The following is a 26189-nucleotide window of genomic DNA, read 5'->3' on the forward strand; positions in this document are numbered from 1 at the left end:
GATCATAGACGATCAAAGGCCTTAACCAAAAGGGTCATGACGAGAAGGATATAGATATTTAAGCATAAAAAGAATAAGAAAAGAGAGGAATAGAATCAATTTTAAACACAAAACATCAAGATAGGAACCCTTAGAAAATCCTTTGATTCAATCTTTTTATGATAGAGTTTGTCAAATACAATCACTACATGTGCTCAAGTACAAGTACATAACCCAAGCTCTAACATTTTGACTAAAAAGTGCACCTTGTCACTAGCATAACCCTACATTACATAAGCTTACTTAAATTATTTTAGCTATGAAACTATACATAAACTTTCAAACAATATCATATATGGTAGTCCCTATCAATCCGGAGCCATACTTTCAAGCTTCACCATACATTAGATCTTGCTAAAAATTTGTATGGGGACTGAATTAGTGCTTTGGCTCTATTATAATAGTTTAATTATAGAAAATAAAAATACTCCCAATGCTATCCCAAATCTTCATAAAACTATGTACTCTTATTCTAACAGTGTTCTTTCATCCCCAAAGCACCATATGCATGAAGGAGATGCCTCTAAAGGCTCTAGAACCCCCTAAGAAACCTTTATTACAGTAGATACCCTACTAGTTACTATTATTACAAGAATGAAAATGCAAGCCTTTGCTCCTCCAATCCTTTAAAATACCATGGATTCTTAGTCTAGAAATGATCTAGTAGTAGTAGAGCATCATATACATAAACAAGACTTCTCATATAGTTTGGGAATTCCTAATTTAGTTAAGATTTGGCTGCATGATTAAATCTTGTCCCCTTACTTTTGAAAGTGGACTTTACCATAATTACTATATAAGTTGTCTTTCCAAGTTCCACTTTGAAGCATGGGTTAAGATGTAGCCACATGGCCAAATCTTTACCCCTTATTTGAAAGTGGGACTTGGGAGATTCCCAAGTTCTCTAATATAGTGTTCTTGTTTTCTCTCTCCACTTTTTTCTCTTTTTTAATTCTCATGTTTCCCTCTCTAAAGTTTTTGTATGTGAAGCGTTAAAATAAGTCACTTCATTAATTTAGGCCATATGTATGCAAACTTCCTCTTTTTGACTTGTGTGACTTGACATGGATATTCTACCTTATCACAATCTTGGCATCCTCACCACCTATCTTTTCATGCATTGTGAAATAACTACAATGAGGAAATAAGTGGCAGATCTTACCTTTTACTATTCTACATGTAAACCATGGAAGAATTTAATATATGACTTGTTAGATGTTTTCACAATATAGACAAAAAATCCTCTAACGTCCTATCTTAAAGATGAAGGAGTTCTTCAAGCTTTGCTAACTAGAATTGATCCTAGAAGCATATTACTCTTGATTCATAACTCTCAAAAAGTATGCTTTGGGTATGGATATTACTCAAAAAGTGGCCAAGTTTTGTTGAGGGTTAAGTTTTCCATTAGACACTCAATAAGAATCCTTGTGACCCAAAGATCTTGAAGATGCTCTTTTTAGATCTAAAGCTTTGGCGACTTCAAATAGTGATGACATATTTTGAGGAGATGCCTCACTCATTGATGTTTCCATTGCAATGAGCTAGGGCATATCCAAGCTAGTTGCCTTGATTTGAATCAAGAATCCAAACAAAGAAAAGCCATACAAGTTGATCATTCAGTATACTTTAGGAGTAAGATAATGATAAAAACTTAAAGCATATTATACCCTTTCAAGATGGGTAGAAGCCTAGAAAGATGCAATATGTCTTATACTTGTAATGGACCCTACTTCTCTAATTAATTTAGCCAATATGTTGCGAGAAACCTATCTTTGGATTCATAATATCCCTTTGAAGTTGAATGCTTGTACTAGAGTAGCAGAATGAAAGCGTGGTAGATCCTAACCTATGGATCATAGGATCAAACCACCATAGGAAAAGTGATAGCCCTAGTTTCTCTAGAGATGAGGATATCTTGATTCCTTCAAGGGAGAGAGGATATAACATCATTAATAAAATGTGAAGAACTATCATCATGTGCGGAAAAAAAACCATCATCATCATATACATCATCATTCTCATGCTCATTGTCTACATCATCACGAGCATCCTGATAGCATCCACAAACCTCATAGCATGATGTCAAAAGTGGTAACCTTGTAGGACATTCATCCCCTCAAAGCTAGTACATGGTTAGCAAAGCACTCTTTTTGGTGATGGGTTAGTCAAAGGCTATACAAAAGCCTATTACAACTAAGGTGTTATACCATCAATTATTTTAGTATTGGACTATTGAACACAAACCATAGAGAGAGAGAGAGAGAGAGAGAGAGAGAGAAGGTAGTAGGAGATAGTAGTTAAAGGGAGAGGTAGTGAGAGAGAGGAGGTTAAAGAGATAAGAGGGGAGGATAATTACAAGAGAGAAAATGAGAGAGAGATAGTAAGATGAGATGAAGGATAATTGAATGAGAGAGAGAGTTAGACAGAAGAGAGATAGTAACAAGAGAGGATAATAGAAAGAGAGATAACACTTAGATTATTCATTCCTCGCGACCTAGATACTACCCTGCTCTGCTAAGAATCTACATATTTGGTTTTCCTTGCCAAGCTCTATTTCAAAGACATGTAGGTTTGGAGGTGCTCTAGGGGTTCAAGAAGGCATAGATCAAAGAATGAGTTAGAAGAATATTGCTTGTTATTATGATGGCCCCGAAGTGGTGAAAAGGGAGCATGACAAGAGGTTGCACATATGAACCAAGTCCCATCCATACCAACATCTATTCAAGTACCTTTGGGTAGATTTAAAGAAAGTTTTACTAAGTCAAATGATTGAGCAGTTGATTGATTAGCTTATAACTAGTCCACTATTGTTATAACTTGCAACACTGAAGGTGTCATCTTCATGTAATCAAGATCCATGAATATCCTTAAGTGATTGTGCATTTAGGAGGAAATTACGAGTTACAATATTTGTAGAATACAAAAATAAATTATTCATTATGAACTAATCATGATTATTCCTTAGAGGACATAACCACTAGGAGTAAAGATAGATGCCTTGCTCATGCTTGCAAAATGTAATGTATGCTAAAGTGATGTATCATTTAGAGGAAAGCATATGACCTTTCAAAAGTATGAAGAGGGTTTGAGAAGTATCACGTCCTAAACACTAGGGGAGACTGTCATGTGTTGCGTTATGTGGTTGCATTCTAAGGAGAAATAAGTTGTGGATTATATCTTCTCTTTTGAGATATTAAAGGAAATTGTTTTGGTTTCTTGACAATTAAAGGTCTCTCCATAGGACAATGTTAGGCTAGGAGGTGACAAGGGCAGTGCCAAGGGGGGCTTTGGCTGTAAACTCCTTACATGTCAAAGTGTGTTTTAACCCCTATGGGTCTATCATGATCTTCCTAGAAGACCCTGATGCTAAATAGGGGTGGATTGGTAGATTGTATGTATACATGGGTATCCATGTACTTTGGATATGGGGTACATTGTAAGGGACAAAATGCTGGCACAATATTGCACTTTGAGAGTGCACATAAATATATTATATGCAACTATTTTCAAAAATTATTTGAAATTATATTTCTATCTATGCTTAATTTATGTGAATGAACATGTTTAAAAGAGCTAATTAATGAAGTCAAGTTCTATATATTAAATTAAAGTGTGCTAGGACTAATTAGCAAACTAAATAAAATCCTTAAGGAAACTTGGTGGTTAGATCCTTGATGGGCCTTGCCAACAACAACAAAGTGGTCTTGTTTATACTTAGAGGCTTCCATTATAATTGAACTGTTAGCTAGGGGAGTCTACCTATAAGAAATCATCTATGTAGCGTGCATTCAAAGGATATGAATAAATACCCTTTCTTTCCATAGTGTAAGGCTTTAAAATGGCCCCTTTTACTTTACTAAACTTACAGTTTTTTTGCAAATTCTAATTCAAAATCCCTTTCGTAAATATAATCCTATAAATTTTACTAAATATAACACCCTTTCTTTTGAACTCATGCAGTATCCTACAAGTTCTATAAGGTGGACTCCTCGGGATTGTTAGATTAGGTAAGCTTAGAAAGGACCTAGTGTGTCATCATTAAAACCAAATGAATGCCTTTTTAGGAGGCCAAATTAGACTTTACCCGGTCGGTCTAAGGGTCCATGCACATAATTTCCCCTGGTTTCTCACTCTCTTTGAACCAACTGGGGTAATGGTTTGCTTTGACTTGCAAGATGATAACAAAGTAGTGACCTTACAAGCTAATGATAGATGGTTGAGAGAGGACCATAGCATATAACTTAGATTTCCATTTTCAAGTTAATCCTTATGGGTTTGAGGTGTGTTTCAACTCTAGCTACAAAAACAATAATAGTTGGGTTCTAAGACAACATACTGGGATAGTCAACATTCTAGGCTTCTTAGCTTATCCTCATCCCCTTCTTATCTAGCACTTGAGTTTTCATAAAATCCTCTCAACTAACGAAGTCCATGTTGCCATAGGAAAGATGCGATCTAATCACCTTCTTCCTTGGAGGAGTATTATAGTTTTCAAATATGCTAATACAATTTCGTTTGACATATAAAAATAGTTTTGTTAGTTAAACTGTTAAATAATGTTCATTCACAAAAGTTAGGCATACACTGAGCACTCGAATACAAAGGAAAGTAAATAGTTTCAAAAAGAAAATATATGTTTGAATTTATTATCTTTTTTTTAAAAATATAATTATTCTAGTCTTTATCAAAACTCCACCTGAAGGCCAAAATAAATCCATCAGGTCTACCCTCAACTATTATGAGGGCTTTCTTGGATGCCACTTGGGCTCCTAGGGGGTAAGCTTGTCGTAGCATGCCCAAGGAATTATGACAAGAGCCCTGTGGCTCCTTGACGCCTCCTAGCATTTTCAACAAGTCTCTATGAACAGACCTCTCATATCCAATGCCAATCCTAGCAATCTAAAGTAGTAACCTAGCTTCCTTGATAAAGAGATAGTGCATCTACTCTTGGGGAAAGTCTAGTAACACGTTATTAGTGACAATGGAAAATTTTCACAATTTTAGGACTCATGGTTAAAACTTTCTCTTTGCTATAACTCTCACAAAGTTGCTCCAAATTCATTGTTCAATAGCTCAATAGATTCCATTTTTCATAAGATTTCTAATGATGTGTCATATGGTAGCTTTGGGAGACTTAAATATGTCTTTTTGGAGTCCCAATATTGTAAATAATGAAGAATGGGACTTGAAAGATTCTCGATTTAGCTAAAATTTTGTTTAGTATGCACATCCTATGATTATTCAATTTTAGATAAATTAAATCTTAGCAGCATCTATAAATACTGAAAGTATTTCTTTTAATATGGCAAGTAATATGATAAAATATGCTTATGCATGAATATTTATGTAAGCCATAAGCTTATAAGCATAGGTTTCCCTTGACCTTTTTGTCATGATTCTTAATCTTGGGTCTTGGATTTTCCTGATGACACTTTTCATTGAGCTATCTCATTACCGATTTAAGTAATAAGAAGATACTTTTATTTTGAGTATCGAAGGTTTTTCTTTTTAGAAAGGTCAAAGTTATCTTTTTGTATCAACTTCATCAAGGTTCCACACCCGAAAATAAAATGCTCATCCAAATACCTTTTGAGATAGTTTCCTAGCAAAAAGAGTTTATATTTCCTAACCTTTACTAGCTCACGAGGTTAATGTTTTCTTACTAACAGATTTTTAAAGGATAATTATCGTAGTTTCTCAATCCAGATTCATAAGTATTATAACTTCCTTAAATATTTTCATTCAAAAAAAAAGTTAATTGTGATATATAATGAATCAATGATTTCATCGTCACAATTCTAAACATTCATAGTTTGAAAATTCTAAAGCATGGACTAGATATTACCATGGGAGGGTAATTCTATATAAATTTCCTCCTAAGTATCTATAATTTCTTTTCTATTAACTTTGCATCTTAGGTACTCACAAGGATCCTAGAATGCTTAGTTATTGTGGTCTAGATTCTCAATATTATTTATTCACTTTTCTATTGTTATTTCATCAATATTAGTCTCTCTTACCATATACTCTTATCTCTATTCTCTCTCACTCCACCTCCCTATGTCTCTCTTGGTATCTTACCCCCCTTCTCTCTCTCTCTTTCTTTTAATATCTCCCTTGATATCTCACTCTCTTCTCTATATATATATCTCTCTCCCTCTCCCTCTCTTGATCTCTCTCACTCTCATGGACTAGCCACACATCAAATAATAAATAACCAATAGGCCAAGCCTTATCGCATGAGGTTTTATCTAGCCTTTAGTCTCACTTCATATTAGGCATGGTCTACAAGGATGTGCCTTGCTTTGCTCATGCTTGTTCTTTTTGCCTCAATCAAATGATCTTATCCCTAGTGTTGCTTTCAAAACTAGTACACAACAAATATGATGATGATGCAAGGTGATCTTGAGAATAACATTGGTGTTGGTTGACGGGATGACTAAAACAAAATTATTTTAGGGTTTTAATTAAGATTTTTTACTAAGGTTCATTACAACCCCACTCACATCAACATTTGCAATAATATGATCAAATGCATCTATAGAAATATAACATATCAAGATTATTGGCATGATACAACATGAGTACACACAAGGCTAACATAGATAGATTGCATATATGTACAAGTCATAGTGTACACATTCACATAATTGGCTACGAATACACATATGTAAACTTATACCATGTATAATAACCTATACATATGCTATGCATACCCATAACTCTATTAGTTATGTATATACTTGCATATACATAATACATAGACAAGCTACCTATACATAGAGATTGTACACACACATACATATAGACTATGTAGACACATGAACATATACATATGACTACACATGATATGTGTGTGTGTGTGTGTGTGTGTGTGTGTGTGTATACAAACACACATGCTTACACATATACATATGTTAGTGTAGTCTATGCATAGTATATGTGTATGCATAGACTAGGAAAATATGTATGCAAAGGTCAATGTGTATGCATATACATAAGCTCTCTCAAAGTCTTGACCATACATGAGCCCCTTGAACCTAAATCAATCTCTATGAAATAAGGAGGATATGATAATATTTTATTTCATACTTTGGCTAGTAACTACCAATCTTGAATCCAATGTATAGGATTTTTCCCAATTAGCATATTACCAGATCACAATAATAGACTTGTCTTGATAGCTCAAATACCAGGGCCTCTAAAATGGGATTAATGAAATAAGGAGGATATGACAAGTTTTTGTTTCAGAGTTAGGCTAATAAGTATCAACCTTGAATCCAATGTATAGGATTTTCCCCAAATACCTATTACCATATCACAATAACGAACTCCTCTTGATAGCTAAATTATCATGGCCTCTAAAATAGGTATTAATGATGGCTTTAATAAGGTTAGATATCCAACCCTCTCCATCTAAATACATATAGTGTCATGTACATACAATATATACATCCTCATATGAGTTCCAAAAATAACCTAACGATGTAAAACAATAGTTATGACATTCTCATACACTTAGCCATTGCAATAACAATTAATAATCAGAGTACAAGAAATACAACTAAACATCAAAGGAAACATAAGGCATTCCTTTGAATGTTCTTCTTCACCTTCTTCTTTTGTCTCTTCTCTAACTAGCAATGATAAAAAATCTAATCTGACTCTAAATCCTAAATTCACAAGCCCATAGCAAACCAAAAAAAGAAAAAAGAAATTAGAAACCCATTATCAAATAACACATCACGTTTAAACTCGTAGGGAAATGTGTAGACAAAGAGCTTTAAAATATTCAAGTACCTCAAGGACATGCATGGATTGATTACAACATGAATTTTTGAATTCCAAACCACTATTAAGTCACAAAGCATCAACCTTTCTGTGCCTCAAGCACCAAATATTTGAGAGCAACCTAATATAGAAATGAAATATATAGTTCAATGGAGATGCCCCACTTATTCTTTCACCTTTAGATAAGCATGCAAATTAAAACACAAGGAGGAAAATGATTTGACCTAGATACTAGAGATAAGGCATTTGCAAAAATCATAAATCAAAATAAAGAATCATAATCGTAACACATTTCAAACCATATATAAATTGTAGGCATAACACCTATAATCTAATGTTAAATTGCACGTGTAATCTTATATTGTCCATTGTGATTCAAAAAATTTAACTACATATGTAACCCCGTATTAAGCCTAAAAAGCTAATGCAAAGCTTCGTATCTATATCAACAACTCAATATATGTTTCATGAAGTACAAAACAATATGGTAGAAAGCGAAAAAAAAAAGCATACCTTTGAGGTGGAAGAAAATTGCTTTTTCTTCTCCTATGAGTGTTCCTTGATATGTAGTGAAGTCTAGCTTTGAGAGCTTCTCTCTCTCTCTCTCTCTCTCTCTCTCTCTATGAATGTGCTTGTAGCTTTTCTTTGTGTGCACATCTTCTTTTGTTTCTGTGACATTGGCATTAATTTGTTATCATGGCTAGTGTGTAATTCAGTTGAGCTATGAATGTTTGTACTTTCAAAAATATGCATTGGTGCTTTGTATACATGCTTAATGTTTGGTATCGCTTTATATAACAATAGTCACATTTGATATAAACAAATCTAATCATGTCATTCTATGTAACAATAGTCACATGTGATATGAGTAAATCCAATCACATAAAATATCTATGAGATTGCTAAATCAAATACTTTCTACTTGTCTTCTGTCTATCATTCATTTGTCAAGCCACCAGATTGCAAAAATGTTGTAGAACATTTTAGTGTTGAAGTAATCATACATAGTAAAATAATCATATTCAGATATTAAAGTAATCATAAAATAGAGTGTATTTTTAAGCATATTTCGATATTGAACTAATTAGAATTTGAAAGGTCCTTTTGAAACATTGATGCTATTTTGATATGGCTCAAATATTTGGATAGGAAAGAGTTCATAACATCTAAAAAATAGCATTTAAGTCTTGCATTCCATGAAATCTTACAAAAACAGCTAAGGTATAAAAATATGGAGCCCAAAGTTGAGACCCAACGTCGCTCATAAACGTTTTCGAAAGAGACTTTGATAGCGCGGTCTTGATTTTTTCTGGTGCACAATCGTGAAGGGATTAATGTCGATTTAGCCTGAGATAGCGAAGGAGACACGTGAGTTTTGTGTACATGCATTGATATGACAAGATACAAGGTCGACGATGTCTATGAAACAGCATGTCACTGTCTGCATCGAAGGTCTCTAAGGTTGGATCTCTTCTGTTGCAGTGCACGGAAGATCCTTGACAGGTACCGGAAATACACCGGCTTTGCAAGAAATGCAGCACAAGCTCAAGGTCCAGAGGTAACTGATGTTGCATCTCTCTTAGTATTTCATTCACGATATAAGTAAAAGCCCACAAAATGGCGAATATCTAAATAATGAAGGATATGAGATTCTCCCGTACTTCTGTGTATGTGCAGAGAGAGAGAGAGAGAGAGAGAGAGAGAGAAAGAGAGAGAGACAATTTCACTTAAAAGACCTGTATCTACAAGCCGCTCATGGCAGTATGCGAAGGATAGAGGATAGACGCCATGGACGAGGAGTATAGCATAGCCGAGGAGGATTATAGCACGGCCAAGGGTGGCCATCCTGTAAGGTTAAGAACACGCCATGGCCACTCCAAGTGTGAACAAACTGCTGCCCAAAGCTCTCGCCTGTGTCAAGAGTCTTCCTATAGCTGCTTCCAACTGTCACAGAGTGACTGGATTAGAGCTCCCCCGAGGTGCTATACATTGATGCCCTCTAATTGTGGTACATAACCATACGTTTTTGTTCAGAGTCTCCAGGCACTCCAAGCGAGAAGAACTTGTCGACTCCATCCTGTTACAGTTGTGCTACCCAACTACCGATTGCTAGGCACCCATGAGCTTATACAAGCCATAAGAAACAAGAAGAATCGCTAAAAGATATTGGAGAAAGCATCCATTATGCTATGCTTTTCCTTAGTTATGTGATGGGCCCAATCCAATGTCAACTTACATCGAGATGTGTCTACCAACCTAGCTTCTATTAGCAATGGAGCTAACTAGCTTTTGGGCGACTATTAAAGCTGGCCACAACCACTCCCCCGGATCCCGGTCCAACATATCTAAATGACTATCTTGTTGGATCCAAAGATGCCCCTGCTAGATGCTTGACCAAGCTATGTATTGATCGAATTTTCATGTCTTTCCTTGGAGGCCTATGAGTCTAATCCTCCTCCAAGGGTTGTTGAGGAAGGCAAGACTTTGTTACCCTCTATCTAAAAGTAAATGGCTACCCTTCTAGACCTCTAACTCTATCTGCCACTTGCACTCAAATATCCAATATAGTTAAAATTTGTATTGCCCCACACATGTCCTAGCTTTCATAGGCTCTTAGTGAGGTGGGGCTAGTGAGTCCTAGGGGATCCTTATATCAATCTTTGGCCCTCTAGGATTCGCCCCATTTCAATATCCTAATTCCTACTATAGTAACTCTAGATATACACCCTTGTAAATGTCTCTCCATACCCTAATGGAGCAAACAAGATCAACCTCCTAGCCAACCCATTGAATGAGATTATATTCCTTGAGTTTCATCATGTCACCATATTCTCAAACATATAGGCTCGAGATGGTAGATTGTTGGAATTCACTCAAATATATATCTCTCAAGTCATATATCTATACTCCAAGTGCCAAATATTCTAAGGTCCACAAATGAGGAGAAACTATGATAGACCCTCTGCATTGGTAGGTTCCTAATGGAAGGGGTCTAATCTTCAAGACCAAAGGGTTCCTAGATTGCCTACATAGACTTGACCATTGGATTTCCATAAGAAACAAATACCGATTGCTAGGCACCCATGAGCTTATACAAGCCATAAGAAACAAGAAGAATCGCTAAAAGATATTGGAGAAAGCATCCACTATGCTATGCTTTTCCTTGGTTATGTGATGGGCCCAATCCAATGTCAACTTACATCAAGATGTGTCTACCAACCTAGCTTCTATTAGCAATGGAGCTAACTAGCTTTTGGGCGACTATTAAAGCTGGCCACAACCACTCCCCCGGATCCCGGTCCAACATATCTAAATGACTAAGCATTTGCATGGAGTGTGGATTCATATGGCATGAGCAAGAATTCATCCATATACTTGATCATGGCATATCTGTGATATTTAATTTATGACTTTTATAGGTGATTGTATGATCATTCTATATTAAAATAATGATTATATATGAACCACTAGCATTAGTGGTGGCAACAAGAAAGAAAGGTTGGGAGAAATCAAGCAACTAGAGAATGGGTGCATGGGATTTCAAAATAATAAAAGATTTTTGTTGACTAGGGTCCCTATGAAAAAAGAATATTTTCTCGCAACAATATAGTCAAATGCAAAGAAATCAGAGAAACATTTCTAATATTTTTTTTGTAAAATCTAGCTAATCCTAGAAAAGTTCGAGCTTCATGCGAACTCTTGGGATTAGGTAAATATTTTATAGTTTACTTTTTTTAAACGATCAACTATGATAACTTTAGTAAAAACTATATGACCCAAATTTTCAATTTGATTTTAGAAGAATGAACTCTTATCAAGATTCAAATACAAAGGATTTTTGTGCAATAGTACAAAAACAATGTGAAGAAATTTCTTATATTCCTCTTTTGATTTATTGTCACAAATTTCTGATTGTCATATTAAATGGGTTACTTTTATTCAAAAAATTTATCCACTTATCCAATATCAACCCGAAAAAAAGAATGTTATTGTCGATGCTTTGAGTAGAATACAAACTATCCATAATATCTCTGTAATATCTTTTGATTCCCTTAACCCTATGAAAGATACCTATGATCAAGACCCCAATTTTCAAGTTGATTTGAATAAAATAATTGCAAATAACTGGATTCCAATAGATTCATTGTCTTATTTTGATGGATTTATGTTTTATGAGAAAATGTTGTGTATAACTGTTCCATTTCGATCATTTGTGTTGTATGAAATTCATTGTCCCCCATACCAAGGCTATAGAGATATTATTTTTACTTTACATATATTGGTTGAAGATTTTTACTGGCCACAGATGAAATCTGATATTTCTAACTTTGTATCTGAATGTTTAATTTGTCAAAGAGTTAAGCGATACCATTGTAAGCAATATGGTTTATTAATGCCTTTACTAATTCCTGAACGACCATGTGAACATATTTCAATGGATTTTATTATTGGTTTGCCTAACAACCAAGCTAATCATGACATGATTTAGACTATTGTAGATTGATTTAGCAAACAAGCATATTTCATTGCATGCAAGAAAACATTAACTGCATCTCAAGCTGCTCAATTATTTTTGAAAATTGTTTTCATTAACAATTGTTTGCCAAAAGTTATTATTTCTGACCATGAATCTAGATTTCGCAATAAATTTTGGACTATTTTTTTGCTAATTTAGGTATAAAGATTGATTTCTCATTTGCATTTCATTCTGAAACAAATGGATAAACAAAAGCTACTAACAATATAATTTTAGATCTTTTGCGTGCATACACAATTTCAAAACCACAAACATGGGATATACACTTACATTTACTTCCGTTTGCATACAATAATACACCACATACAGCTACACAGAAAGTACATTTTGAAATCATTTATGGATATAAACTGCCTACACCTGTTACATCATTGTCAAACAAAGTTAAAGCTGCTGATGATATTGCCAATATGCATGCTACTATTTTTTGCTGAAGTCAAAGATATGATTACGAAAGCGAAGCAATCATACACTAAACAAGCTAACAAGAAAGGAAAAGCTATGAGTTTCAAAATTGATGATTATGTTTGGTTACGCATTGAAAAGAGACGATTACAAAGTATTGAGAAACATCCTATTGCTAAGTTAGCCCCTAGATTTTATGGACCTTTCAAGATCATTCACAAAATCAATGACAATGCATTTAAATTAGAATTACCCCAACACTGAAAAATCCACAATACTTTTCATATCAGTTTGTTACGACCTTGTAGAGGCCAATTACATGTTCACCCTGTCTATGAAAACCCTCCTTTGTTAGAAGAAGAAATTGAAATCCTTGAACCTGAAACTATTCTATATATTAACTTTCTGACTACTAGAACTGGCCGTAGATATTCTAGATATTTGGTTAAGTTTAGAAATCATCCTGCTGAAGAGGGTCAATGGATGCACGCCCGTGATCTAAATGCTTACCCCTCACTACTCACTCCACATTGAGCTAATAGCAATTGAGGACAATTGCTATCCCACCCCGAGGATATGATGCCAGGAGGCATATTCCACGGTGGATTCTGTGGGGTTTTGCGATGGATTCCATAAAACTATATTTATTTGCTGAGGCTTCTACACAAGGTGAATTCCTTATGTGTGGATTTGACGGGGATGCGTGTTCTTTTCGGGCGTCATGTTAATTTCATGTACATGTGGGTGACTCCACAGTGGGTGATTCCACAAAATACATATTTAAATTAATGGACGTTTATGAGTTTAGAGTGCACTCGTATTAAATTAAGGTTAGGACAGAGTTTCAACCTATTTATTTATTTTATAGCTAAAGACTGCTAGGTATTCACTTTTGTCGGTTTAATTTTATTATTTTCCAACAATTGTGAATACTTCAGTTGATGTGTAGAGTAGGCAGCAGTGGCATTGGAAAGCACTAGGCAATAGCATGTATTCAAATTATCTAGAATAAATTATCATTTTTTATGGGCGCGCGTCTTATTATTAAGGATAAGGCACTAATATCTATTTAGACGTGCTTATTTATTGAAGCACTCGATAAATATTTATTATTTTGTATGCGCATGGGTGCACGGTTTAAATATTTCACTATTGGACATTGTATTTGGGCACAACTCGACTCTTGGGCCACCCAACTGCTTTATTCTTTATTTGAAAAAAAGCAAATACAAAAGCTAAAGCATGCTTATTGTAAAAGTGAGCTTATTTTTAGCTTTGATACGAATACAATTTTAAGTACATGCCTTGTGAAGCGCTCACACAAGGTATGGGGGGAGATTGTACCCAATTGGTCTTTTTGCTTCATGTCGTGCAAGTCTATTCTCTTGATTTTTGAGCTTAAAGTAGAGTTCTTTGTTCTTGGAGACCTTCCGATGCTTGTTACATATGCATCCAACATCCGATTTGCGCACCAGGTAAAGCCTCGAAGTGTAAATCTTAATTTTTAAAATAAAAAATCCAAAATTACTTGCTAGCATTATGGAAAACCTTGTTATTATTGATCTGATTGTTGTGTTTTCTTACCATCCAATAATAATCAAAGCACGACCCAATTTCACAATATCGTGAAGTTACTTAAATGCACCTTTGATTGAACTATGAACACATTATAGTATGAAATAATGTATACCTATTTCTTTGCATGCTCTATTGAAGATGAAAGATTCTAGGCATGACTCAAATGCGACTATTTTGCATGATGATGATAGATATCATGATTTTATATTTCAAAAAAATGGATTAGGAGGTTATAATTAAAAATTATTCCATTACACAAGGTTAAATCTACATTTCAAGGCATTAGATATAATGAAACAAGGAAAATTAAAGATTTAGAAATTTCTATGGGTAAGTATAAAGGAAAAAGTGATTCCTTAGTTGCACCTCTTTCGATCATGAGAGATTATCCTTGATATGCTTTTTAGACATCAAATTAACTCTACCATTGATTATTATACTAGCATAATAACTTTTGAATTCTAAGGACAGACAATCTCTATGATTAGCTACCTTAAATTTGAAGTGTATTCAATAATCAATCACACATAAGCTACCCGAGCACTAAGAAAGCCATACAAGGTATACATGATTTTTATAATTGAAGTTAAAAAATCTAAGTCTTGTCCATTGTCATCCCCATAGAAAACGTTTTTAGACTCATACAGACCTCGTTTTATAGATAATTATCCACTTAAGTTACCATCATTACAAGGATAATCAAATTAAAAAATCAAACTTTTTCCATTGCACAAAACTCTATAGATACACAGTCCTTTCTATCAAAAAGAAATTCAAAGACAACTGATTGAATTGTTAGATAATAGTTTGATTAATCCTAGTGTTTCTCCTTTTGTTACACTTGTTTTGTTGATTGAAACAAAAAAACATATAGAAGATGTATTGATTATCGAGCCTTAAACAAAGTGACTCTTAAAAATCAATAGAGCTAATTTCTATATGAATTGCTTAATAAACTTAAAGGAGCTAAGTCATGAATTTAGATCCCATTAAATAGTGTTTCCATTGACGTAAAGCTTGTACTACAACTAGTAATTCCTTATCATAGGTAGAATACTTGAGTTCAAATGGTTTAAGTTTGCAGCTAGAGTAGGGTATGGGATATGAATTTTGCATAAGGACAGCTCCTATTCTAGATCCACTAGTGTCAGTGACTACTAGGAAGAATGGTCTATTAAAGTCAAGTAATTGCAATACAGGGGCATGTGTTAAGGCGTGTTTCAGTAAATCAAAAGACTTTTGCTGATTTTCAGACCAATGATATATAATACATTTCTTTAATAATTTTGTCAAAGGCAATACAAGCAATGAAAAATTTGTCACAAAATTTCTGTAAAAGCTAGCAAGACCTAAGAAAGAATATAGTTCATGCACATTTTCAGGTATCGGTCAATTCAAAATTGCTTCTATCCTTTTAGGATCAGCTTCAATACCATCAGATGAAATAATATGCCCTAAGAAATTCAATTTGAGTTTGGAATAATTCACTCTTTTTAGGATTAGCGTATAATTGATTCTCTTTCAATAATTTGAAAACTAAGGATAAATGTTCATAATGCTCATTCTCGTTCTTATTGAAAGCCAATATGTCATCAAAGAAAACAATTACACAATGCTGATGCTTCAAAAATATGCGATTCATCATACGACTAAATTTGGCTGGTGCATTAGTTAAACCAAATGGTATAAGAAAGATTTCATAATGTCCAAATTGTGTTCTAAATGCAATTTTAAAAATATCAGGTGTATCCAATCGTACTTGATGGTATCCAAATTTAAGATCTATTTTGTTAAATATTGTGGCCCCCTATGGCTTATCCATGAGATCGTATACCCTAGGGATTGGATATCTATTCTTGACAATGATCTTGTTTAGGGCACGATAATCAATGCACATCCTATAGGTGTTATTTTTCTTTTTAAGTAATAGGACAAGTGCACCAAAATGAGAACTAGTGGGCCTAATGAGTCCTCGGGTTCTTCAACTTGGATTTCAATTCCTTTCTCCTCAATTTGATTATGTCGATAAGGTGCTTTACATGGTGGTTGAGAACATGAAATTAAGTCTATTTTATGATCTTTAAGATGTGTAGATGGTAAGCTAGGTGGTAAGTTAGTAGCAAAAAAATCTTTAAATTGTGAAAGGAATTGTGAATGCCTAGGATGCATCAGATTTTCCTTAGCTTTAATTTCATTCACCCATATTAAGTATGATTTGCTACCTTTTCTTAATGCACGTTTAGTCTGTGTGTGACTAAGCAATGGAAATTTATCTAAGGTGTACGTATCATGTAATGTGATTTGTTTTCCATTAGAATGAATCTTCATTGAATACATAAAATAATCTATATCAAGATTATATTTATGACGCCAAGGCATTCCTAAGATAATGCCACTAGATTCCAAAGGTACAACTAAGAAATATTTACACTCAACATAATCACCAATCTTAATTTCCAAGTCATGAACTTCTTGTGTACCATCGTATCTAGTACCTAAGAATGCAGCCTTGATGTGATAATGAGTTGAAATAATATGTAAATTTAATTTGTTAACCAATTTTGTAGAAATAAAATCGTGTGTGCTCCCATCGTCATGTAAAACAATCTTTTCTTTACCATGCACAAGACATTTCATCATTAATAAAGAATGAGGATTTGGCATACCTGGTAAAGTATCTGAAGTAGTACCCATATCCTCATCGTCTTTCGTGAAATCAAGCATTTCTTCATAGTCTGCATCTTCAGTCACTCCCAAGTAGTTGATATGAACAATTGGCTTTTTGGATTGACAATTCACCGCTAGATGTCGAGGTTGGTGGCACTTGTAGTAGACTATGGGTTTGGCTTTGGAAACATTATTAGTAATAGCTGGTAGTTTAGAGATGTTGGGATCTAGTTGGAAAGATGGCTCAGGATTTGGATTTGTGTTCGATGGTAAAATAGGGGTTTGTGGTCTAAGATTTACGGAGAGAAAATTGAATAAAGCGATTTTGATTGAATCTTTGAAAGTTAGAATTGAATTGCTTTATACCGAAGTTACTGTTAATTGGGAATTGTTGTGGTTGCTTCTCTTGTCCTTGAATTTTGTCTTCAGCATTATGGGCCAAAGAAATTGCATCCTCAATAGTTGTTGGCTTGAACATGTTCACCTCCGCATAGAAGTGACCAAGAAAACCAGACATAAACTTGCCCTTGTGGATCGCCTCAGGTATGTCTTCAAGCATTCGAAGTTGCAATAAGGCATTCGAAGAAGCACAGATCGGATGATGTATGCTCGCGTAGTGGACACCGGAAGGTCCCCAAGAACAAAAGAACTCTACTTTTTGCACAAAACTCAAGGTAGAAAGCATGCACGACATGAACAAGAGACCAATTGGGTACAATCTCTCCCCATGCATTGTGTGAGCGCTCCACAAACCATGTATTTTATGTATTAATCATCTTCAAGCTCAAATAATAGCCCAAATTACAAAATAGCACGCTTTTGGCTTTTGAGTTTGCTTTAGCACAAGATAGAAATAAAGCTAATGAGCGGGCACCCAAAGAGTCAGGCATACCCAATACAATGTCCAAATACAAATATCATAATCGTGCGTCCATGCGCATACAAAATAATAAATAAATATCCAACGCCTCAATAAATATGCGCGACAAAATATAGGCGCCATGCCTAAGGTATGCGCCCATCAAAATATAAGTGATAACTCGAATACACGCTGTCCTCCAATGCTTTCCTCCGCCACTGCTGCTATCTCTACACATCAACTGAAGCATTCACAATTGTTAGTAAAATAATACAATTAAACCGATAAAAGTGAATACCTAGCAGTCTTCAGCTACATAAATAAATCAACTGGTTAGAAATCAATCCTAACCTTAATTTATCACGAGTGCGCACTTTAAACTCATAAACGTTTATTAATTTAATATGTATTTTGCAGCATCACCCGCTATGGAATCACCCATGTATACACTAAATTAATGAAACGTCCGAAAAAGATAGGCGTCTTCGCCATCAACTTCTCACACAAAGAATCCACTTTGTGTATGAGCCCCGGTCAACAAAGTTTATGGAATCCACTGTAAAACCTCATGGAATCCACCGTGGCACAGAATCTGCCGTGAAATATGCCTCCTCGCATCATACCCCGGGATGGGATAGCAATTGTCCTCAATTGCTATTAGCTCAATGCGGAGCTAACAGAGTGGGGAAAGCATTTAAGTCTCTAGTGTGCATCCATTGGGCCTCTTCAACACGATGGTTTTTAAACTTGACCAAATATCTCAAAAAAAATAGTAACTTACATACTAGCAATATCATCAGTACTCTGAATTCTATTTGATAAAGATGCAACAGGTGTCGGCAATCTATAACCATAAATCACTTCAAACGGTGCTTACTGTTAGTGGCTTCTGTTTGTCCATTAGTTTCAGGATGAAATGCAGATGAAAAATCAATCTTTGTTCCTAGGTTAGGAAACAAAGTAATCCAAAAGTTGTTACAAAATCTAGAATCACGGTCAAAAATAATAACTTTTGGTAATCCATGATTAGTGAAAACAGTTTTCAAAAACAATTGTGCTGCCTGAGATGCTGTTAAAGTTTTCTTGTATGGAATGAAATATGTTTGTTTACTAAACCTGTCTACTACAGTCCAAATCATATCATGGTTAGCTTTAGTATTAGGTAAACCAGTAATAAAATCCATAGAGATGTATTCCCATAGTCTTGATGGAATAGATAAAGGCATAAGTAAACCATACTGTTTACCATGATGTCTCTTAACTCTTCGATAAACCAAACATTCAGAAACAAAGTTAGATACATCAGTGTCCATATGTGGCCAATAAAAATCTTCAGTTAATGTACGTAAAGTAGATATGATACCTCTATGACCTTGATATGGAGGACAATGAATCTCATTCAAAACAAGATCTAAATGGAACTGTAACACATAATCTCTTTTCATAAAACATGAATCCATCATTGTAAGACAGTGAATCAATAGAAATCCAGTTATTTCCAACTAATTTATTCCAATCAGCATGAAAAGTAATGTCTTAATGATAAGTATCTTTCATAGGAGTTAGAGAATCAAATGATATGACAGAAATATTATGAATGGTCGGTCTTCTACTTAATGCATCAGCTACTACATTTTCTTTACCTGGTTGATATTAAATAAGGGGATGAAAACTCTAAATAAAAGCTGCCCATTTGATATGTCGGTCAGATATTTGAGGTAGACTAAGTAAATGTCTAATACTTTGTTGATCAGTCTGAATCATAAACTCAGAACCCATTAAGTAATGTTTCCATTGTCTTAAAGCTTCTACAACAGCTAATAATTCTTTATCATATGTGGAATATTTAAGTTCGGAGGGTTTCAGTTTACAACTAGAATAGGCTATGGGATGATTATCTTGCATAAGTACGGCTCGTATTCCAGATCCGCTAGTATCAGTAACTACTAAAAAGAATGGTCTATTGAAATCAGATAGTTGTAATACAGGAGCATGGGTTAATGCATGTTTCAATAAATCAAAAGATTTCTATTGATTATCAGACCAATGATAAACAATACCTTTCTTTAAAAGTTTAGTCAAAGGCAAAGCAAGTAATGAAAAATTTCGCACAAACTTTCTGTAAAAACTAGCAAGACTTAGAAAAGAACGTAACTGATGCACATTTTTAGGTATTGGCCAGTTTAATATTGCTTCTATCTTCTTAGGGTCAACCTTAATACCTTTTGATGACACAATATGACCTAAATATTCAATTTCTGTTTGAAAGAACTCACTTTTTTCCGGATTAGCATACAATTGATTATCTTTCAACAACTTGAAAACCAAAGACAGATGTTCATAATGTTCTTTCTCATTTTTACTGAATACCAAGATATCATCAAAGAATACTATAACACAATGCTGGTATTTCAAAAATATGTGATTCATCATTCTACTAAATGTAGCAGGTGCGTTAGTCAATCCAAAAGGCATCACTAAAAATTCATAATGACCAAATTGTGTTCTAAATGCAGTCTTGAATATGTCAGATTTTTCTTTAGCTTGCAGTTCATTCATCCAAATTAGATAAGATTTACTACTTTTGCGTAATGCACATTTAGCTTGAGTATGAGTAAGCAATGGAAAAACATTAGATGCATGCATACCATACAATGTAATGTGTTTTCCTTGAAAATGAATATTAATTGAATGCGTGGAATAATCTATGTTAGGATTATGCTGATGACGCCAAGGCATACCTAAGATAATATCACTGCTGGATTGTAATGGTACAACTAGAAAATTACTTCTTTCAGTATATTCACCAATTTGAATTTCTAAAGCATGCACCTCTTATGTTCCATTATACCTTGTGCCTAAGAATGCTGCATTAATGCGATAATGCGTAGGAACATTTTGTAATTTCAATTTTTTCATTAACTTTGTAGAAATAAAATCATGTGTACTACCATCATCATGCAAAATAATCTTTTCTTTTCCATGCACTAAACATTTCATTGTGAACAAAGAATGTGGAGTTGGCATACCTGGTAAAGTATTCGAAGGAGTAGTAACGTCATCCTCATCTTCCGTAAAGTCAGGCATTTCTTCATGTTCTTCATCTTCCATTGGTCCAAGATAGTTGATATGGACAGGTGGCTTCTTCGATTGGCAATTGGCTGCTAGATGTCCAGGTTGATGGCATTTGTAACACACTATAGGTTTGGCTTTAGATACATTGTTTGCAATGGCAGGAAGTCTAGGAATATTAGAATTTGGCTGTGAAGATGGCTTAGGGTTTTGATTGGTATTCGATGGCAAAGCAGGTGGTTTTGTCCAAGACTTATGGAAAGATGATGAAGGAAATCGACTTTGATTGAATCTTCTAAAATTTGAATTGAATTGCTTAGAACCATAGTTACCATTTGCTTGAAATTGTTGTGGACGCTTGTCTCTTCCTCGAAGCTTGTCTTCCGTGTCATGAGCTAAAGAAATTGCATCTTCAAGAGTTTCAGTCTTGAACATATTGACTTCAGCGTAGTAATGCCCAAGTAATCCAGACATATACTTGCGCTTGTGAGTCACTTCAGGTACATCTTCAAGCATTCGTAGTTGGAGTAAAGCATTCCAAAAGCGTTCGGTATACTGAGAAATAGGCTCACGATCTCTTTGCTGAAGAAGGTCCCATTGCTTTATGGCTTTTTCATGGAATTGTGGAGGAAGGAAATTATGCGTAAACTTCTTCTTGAAACTCTCCCAGGTAGTGGGACAATCTATGCTCTTACGAACCACGGTCCACCAAAGAGATGCTCTATCCACTAAATGATTAGTGACACACTTGATTTTATCTTTTTCAACGTATGTTTCCTCATGAAAATAATCGTCAAACTGACTGATGAATGCAAAAACAGTCTTTCCATCCCGAGTGCCATTGAAAGTATGAAATTTGAAATTTCTTTTACTTATCTTTGTTTCTTTGCGGATAGATTGAGCTTTGAGAGTCACATCGATGGTTCGTCGGATAAGATCTTCGGATTATGGTTCCTCTTTGTCGGTAGTCGATCTTTGTAAATTGGCCAATTGAACTTGCAATGCTTGCCGAGCTCTTCGTTCTTCGTCCAACTGCATCATAATTAAATCCAACTTTTGTTCCACCGTAGGTTCAGGAAGATCGCCTTCAGCCATTAAATCATCAATATTTTGTTCCGTCATCCTCCAAAACTTCAAAAGACCTCACACTCTCGAAATCCAATGAGCGGGATGAGCATAGCTCAAAGTCGGGTGTACAAGGCTTATAGATTTTTGTTTGGCTTTCCCAATCTTCAACTTTGGCAATTGCGGGGTTTGAAATCTTTGTAAATTCTGCGTATGTCCTTCTGCGTGTGCTGAAACTAGTTCAGCAAGTCTGCGTATGTGAACAGAGTCTTCCAGGGAACAGCTTTGCAGTTCAGTGCTTCTGTGCAGGAACAATCCTTATGGGAGTTTTAGGCATAAGTCAGTTCTGACTTCTGGTGACTTGCTGGACTTGCAGAGTACCAAAACTTATGAAACTTGAGAAACTTTGGAGCTTTGTGTGACTTTGAACTTGCTTGACTAAGCTTAAGCTTAGTCTTACTGTAAACAACGAATTTTAGGGAGGGGGGCCGTTTTTTGCGTCGAATTTTACGGATGCTGTTGCCCTGCCGCCGTCTTAAAAAATTGCAGCTTTCTAAGCTTCTTATTAAGCTTTCTAAGCTTTAAACTTAAGCTTTTAAGCTTTATGAAAGATATGGGCTTATCTCTATTGACTGTGAGAAGACGACTTGGAGAAGAAGATGTTGGAGTGGTCCTCCACCGTTGCAGGCCGGTCCTTCGTGATTAGAGGGCTATAAACAGAGGTTCTTGACTGCCAGGAATCCACCCGTATCGACAGTTCGCGATGACACTGATCGTAGAGCTCGATCGTTCCAGGAGCTCCGCCTTCGCACAAGATGGGTATCGATTGGAAGCTCTCGATCTCAGCTTCACTCTGGTACCACTGGTGCACAGATCGGATGCTATATGCTCGCGTAGTGAATGCCAAAAAGTCCCCAAGAACAAAATAACTCTACTTTTTGCACAAAACTCAAGGTAGAAAGCATGCATGATATGAACAAGAGACCAATTGGGTGCAATCTCCCCCCATGCCTTGTATGAGCGCTCCACAAAGCATGTATTTTATATATTAATCATCTTCAAGCTTAAATAATAGCCCAAATTACAAAATAGCACGCTTTTGGCTTTTAAGTTTGCTTTACCACAAGATAGAATTAAAGCTAATGAGCGGGCACCCAAAGAGTCAAGCATACCCAATACAATGTCCAAATACAAATATCATAATCGTGCGCCCATGTGCATACAAAATAATAAATAAATATCCAACGCCTCAATAAATAGGCGCGACAAAATATAGGCGCCGTGCCTAAGGTATGTGCCCGTCAAAATATAAGTGATAACTCGAATACACGCTATCCTCCAATGCTTTCCTCTGCTACTGCTGCTATCTCTACACATCAACTGAAGCATTCACAATCGTTAGTAAAATAATACAATTGAAACGACAAAAGTGAATACCTAGCAGTCTTCAGCTACATAAATAAATCAACTGGTTAGAAATCAATCCTAACCTTAATTTATCACGAGTGCACACTCTAAACTCATAAACGTTTAGTAATTTAATATGTATTTTGCGGAATCACCCGCTATGGAATCACCCATGTACACACTAAATTAATGAAACGCTCGAAAAGGATAGGCGTCCCCATCAACTTCTCACACAAAGAATCCACTTTGTGTATGAGCCCCGGTCAACAAAGTTTATGGAATCCACCGTAAAACCTCACGGAATCCACCTTAGCACAGAATCCACCATGAAATATGCCTCCTGGCATCAAGATCCCATTGTTTGATTGCTTTTTCGTGAATTAAGGTGGAAGAAAATTCCGCAAAAAATTATTTTGAAAAACCTCCTAAGTAGTAGGACAATCAATACTTTTGTGGAAAACAGTCCACCATAACAATGCTCTGTCCACTAAATGGTTAGTGACACACTTGAGTTTGTCTTTTTCGGCATACTGTTCTTCATGGAAATAATAATCAAACTGATTGATAAAAGCAAGAATAGTCTTTCCATCACATAGGCCATTAAAAATACGGAATTCAAAATTTTTGTTACTTATCTTAGCTTCTTTCGTGACAGATTATGCTTGAGTGTTGCATCGATCGTACGTCGTATAACATCTTCGGGTTGCGGTTCCTCTTATCGACAATAGATCATTGAAGAGTATCGAGTTAAGCTTGCAAAGTTTGATGTGCTCTTCGTTCCTCTTGAAGTTGCATTATAATTAGGTCCAATATTTGCTCCACCATTGGTTCTGGTAAATCACCTTCGGCCATAAAATCTTCCATATTATGATCAGTCATCCTGCAAAATTTCAAACAATCTCACACACTCGAAATCTTCTTAACCAGATGAGTGTAGCTCAAAGTCAAGTTTACAAGGCTTGGTTTTTTAAAAAAAATATATGGATTTTTGTGATCTTTCTTCTTTTTGTGAGTACGAAAATTGATGAAATCCTTCTTCAACAAATACTTTGCCCGTGTAGACTGCTTATAGCAATGTGCTTGTTGCTGGAAATTATCTTTGTTACAGCATGGGTGTGAACAAAGGCTTGTAGGGAGGTTGAAAACAAGTTCAGGATTGATTTGGAGAAGAGCTCAGTGCGAATGCCCGCTAGGAGGGAAATTTAAAGGTAGTAGTCTTTAAGCTTTAAGCTTTAGTAAGCTTAAAAAGTTTAAACTTTATAAAAAAAAACTTGACTTCTCTGAAATCAACATGGCAGGACGGCGACATCTTCTTGTCGGCGTCGACTGCAATGAATTCATTCTCCCGCCATCAACGATTAAATTTAGATAGGAAAAAGTGAAGCTTAAGCTTTTGTTAAGCTCTTAAGCTTATTTTTAATGAAATTTTAAGTTTTTGTCTCTGAGAAGAAAAATGACTTTTAAAGAGACTTCTTGGGTGGTCCTCCGCTTCCTGAGAGTGGTCCTTGCAATCCAACAACACAGCAGGGGATTCTTCATTGCCAGGAACACATTGATATTGACGGATTGTCGCGAGACTGACTGTAGAGCCCATTCGTTCCAAGAGCTTTGCCTTCGCGCGAGATGGTAAGCAATTGGAAGCCCTTGATCACAGCTTCGCTCTGATACCACTAGTGTGCAAATTGGATACTGGATGCATACGTAACGAGTGCCGAAAGGTCTCCAAGAAAAAAGAACTCTACTTTAAGCTCAAAAATCAAGAGAATAGACTTGCCTGACATGAAGCAAAAAGACAAATTGGATACAATCTCCCCCCATGCCTTGTGTGAGCATTTCACAAGGCATGTATTTATAAATTTATTCATATCAAAGCTAAAAAATAGCCCAATTTTACAATAAGCATTCTTTAGCTTTTGTATTTTTTTTGTCCAAATAATGAATAAAGCAGTTGGGCGGCCCAAGAGTCGGGCTGAATACAATGTCCAATATTAAAATATTTAAACCGTGCGTCCATGTGCATTAAAAATAATAAATATTTATCAAGCACTTCAATAACTAAGCGCACCTAAATAAATATTAGCGCCTCATCTTTAATAATAAGATGTGTGCCCATAAAAAATGTTAATTTCTTCTAGATAATTTGAATACACGCTATCACCCAGTGCTTCCCAATGCCATCGTCGCCTACTTTACACATCAACTGAAGCATTCACAATTGTTAGAAAATAATAAAATTAAATCGAAAAAAGTGAATACCTAGCAGTCTTTAGCTACAAAATAAATAAATAGGTTGAAACTCCGTCCTAACCTTAATTTAATACGAGTGCACTCTCAACTCATAAACATCCATTAATTTAAATATGTATTTTGCGGAATCACCCATTGTGGAGTCACCCACGTGCACATTAAATTAACATGATATCCGAAAAGGATAGGTATCCCCGTTAACTCCTCGCACAACAAATCCACCTTGTGTAGGATCCTCAGTAAATAAATATAATTTACGGAATCCACCGTGGTCTCACAGAATCCACCATGGAATATGCCTCGTGGCATCATTACATTGTTGCTTGAATTATTGTTATTAGTACTCATATGTATCCTATGTGGTCATCTCCTGTGTGTGAGCCTCAATCTAAGTGAGAAAAGTACATTATGAGATTTTACATTGTGTTTATTTGTTATTTTATATGGTTTGGATACCTTATTATGTGGAGGGTACATTTATGCATTTCTTTTTTAAGGTACATTTGGTCATTTTTAGGGTTT

At 35.3% G+C, this 26189-nt stretch overlaps 1 protein-coding gene across 6 annotated transcripts in view; it reads left to right on the forward strand.

Annotated features, from left to right (window-relative positions):
- LOC148029998 (uncharacterized) overlaps positions 1-26189 on the forward strand; it is a 118883-nt gene that overhangs the window by 59674 nt on the left and 33020 nt on the right. For all 6 annotated transcript variants that reach the window (XR_015692121.1, XR_015692119.1, XR_015692120.1 and 3 more), the window contains exon 2: positions 9313-9388. Coding sequence is in view for 2 of the 6 variants with exons in the window: in XM_087686275.1 (XP_087542401.1) it covers positions 9313-9388 (76 nt within the window). In the remaining 4 variants the exon portion in view is untranslated. The remainder of the gene's footprint in view (positions 1-9312; positions 9389-26189) is intronic.

The sequence above is a fragment of the Lygodium microphyllum genome, chromosome 10, assembly GCF_053477565.2.
Source record: "Lygodium microphyllum isolate KBCC chromosome 10, Lygodium_microphyllum_v1.1.10, whole genome shotgun sequence".
Lineage (NCBI taxonomy): Eukaryota > Viridiplantae > Streptophyta > Polypodiopsida > Schizaeales > Lygodiaceae > Lygodium > Lygodium microphyllum.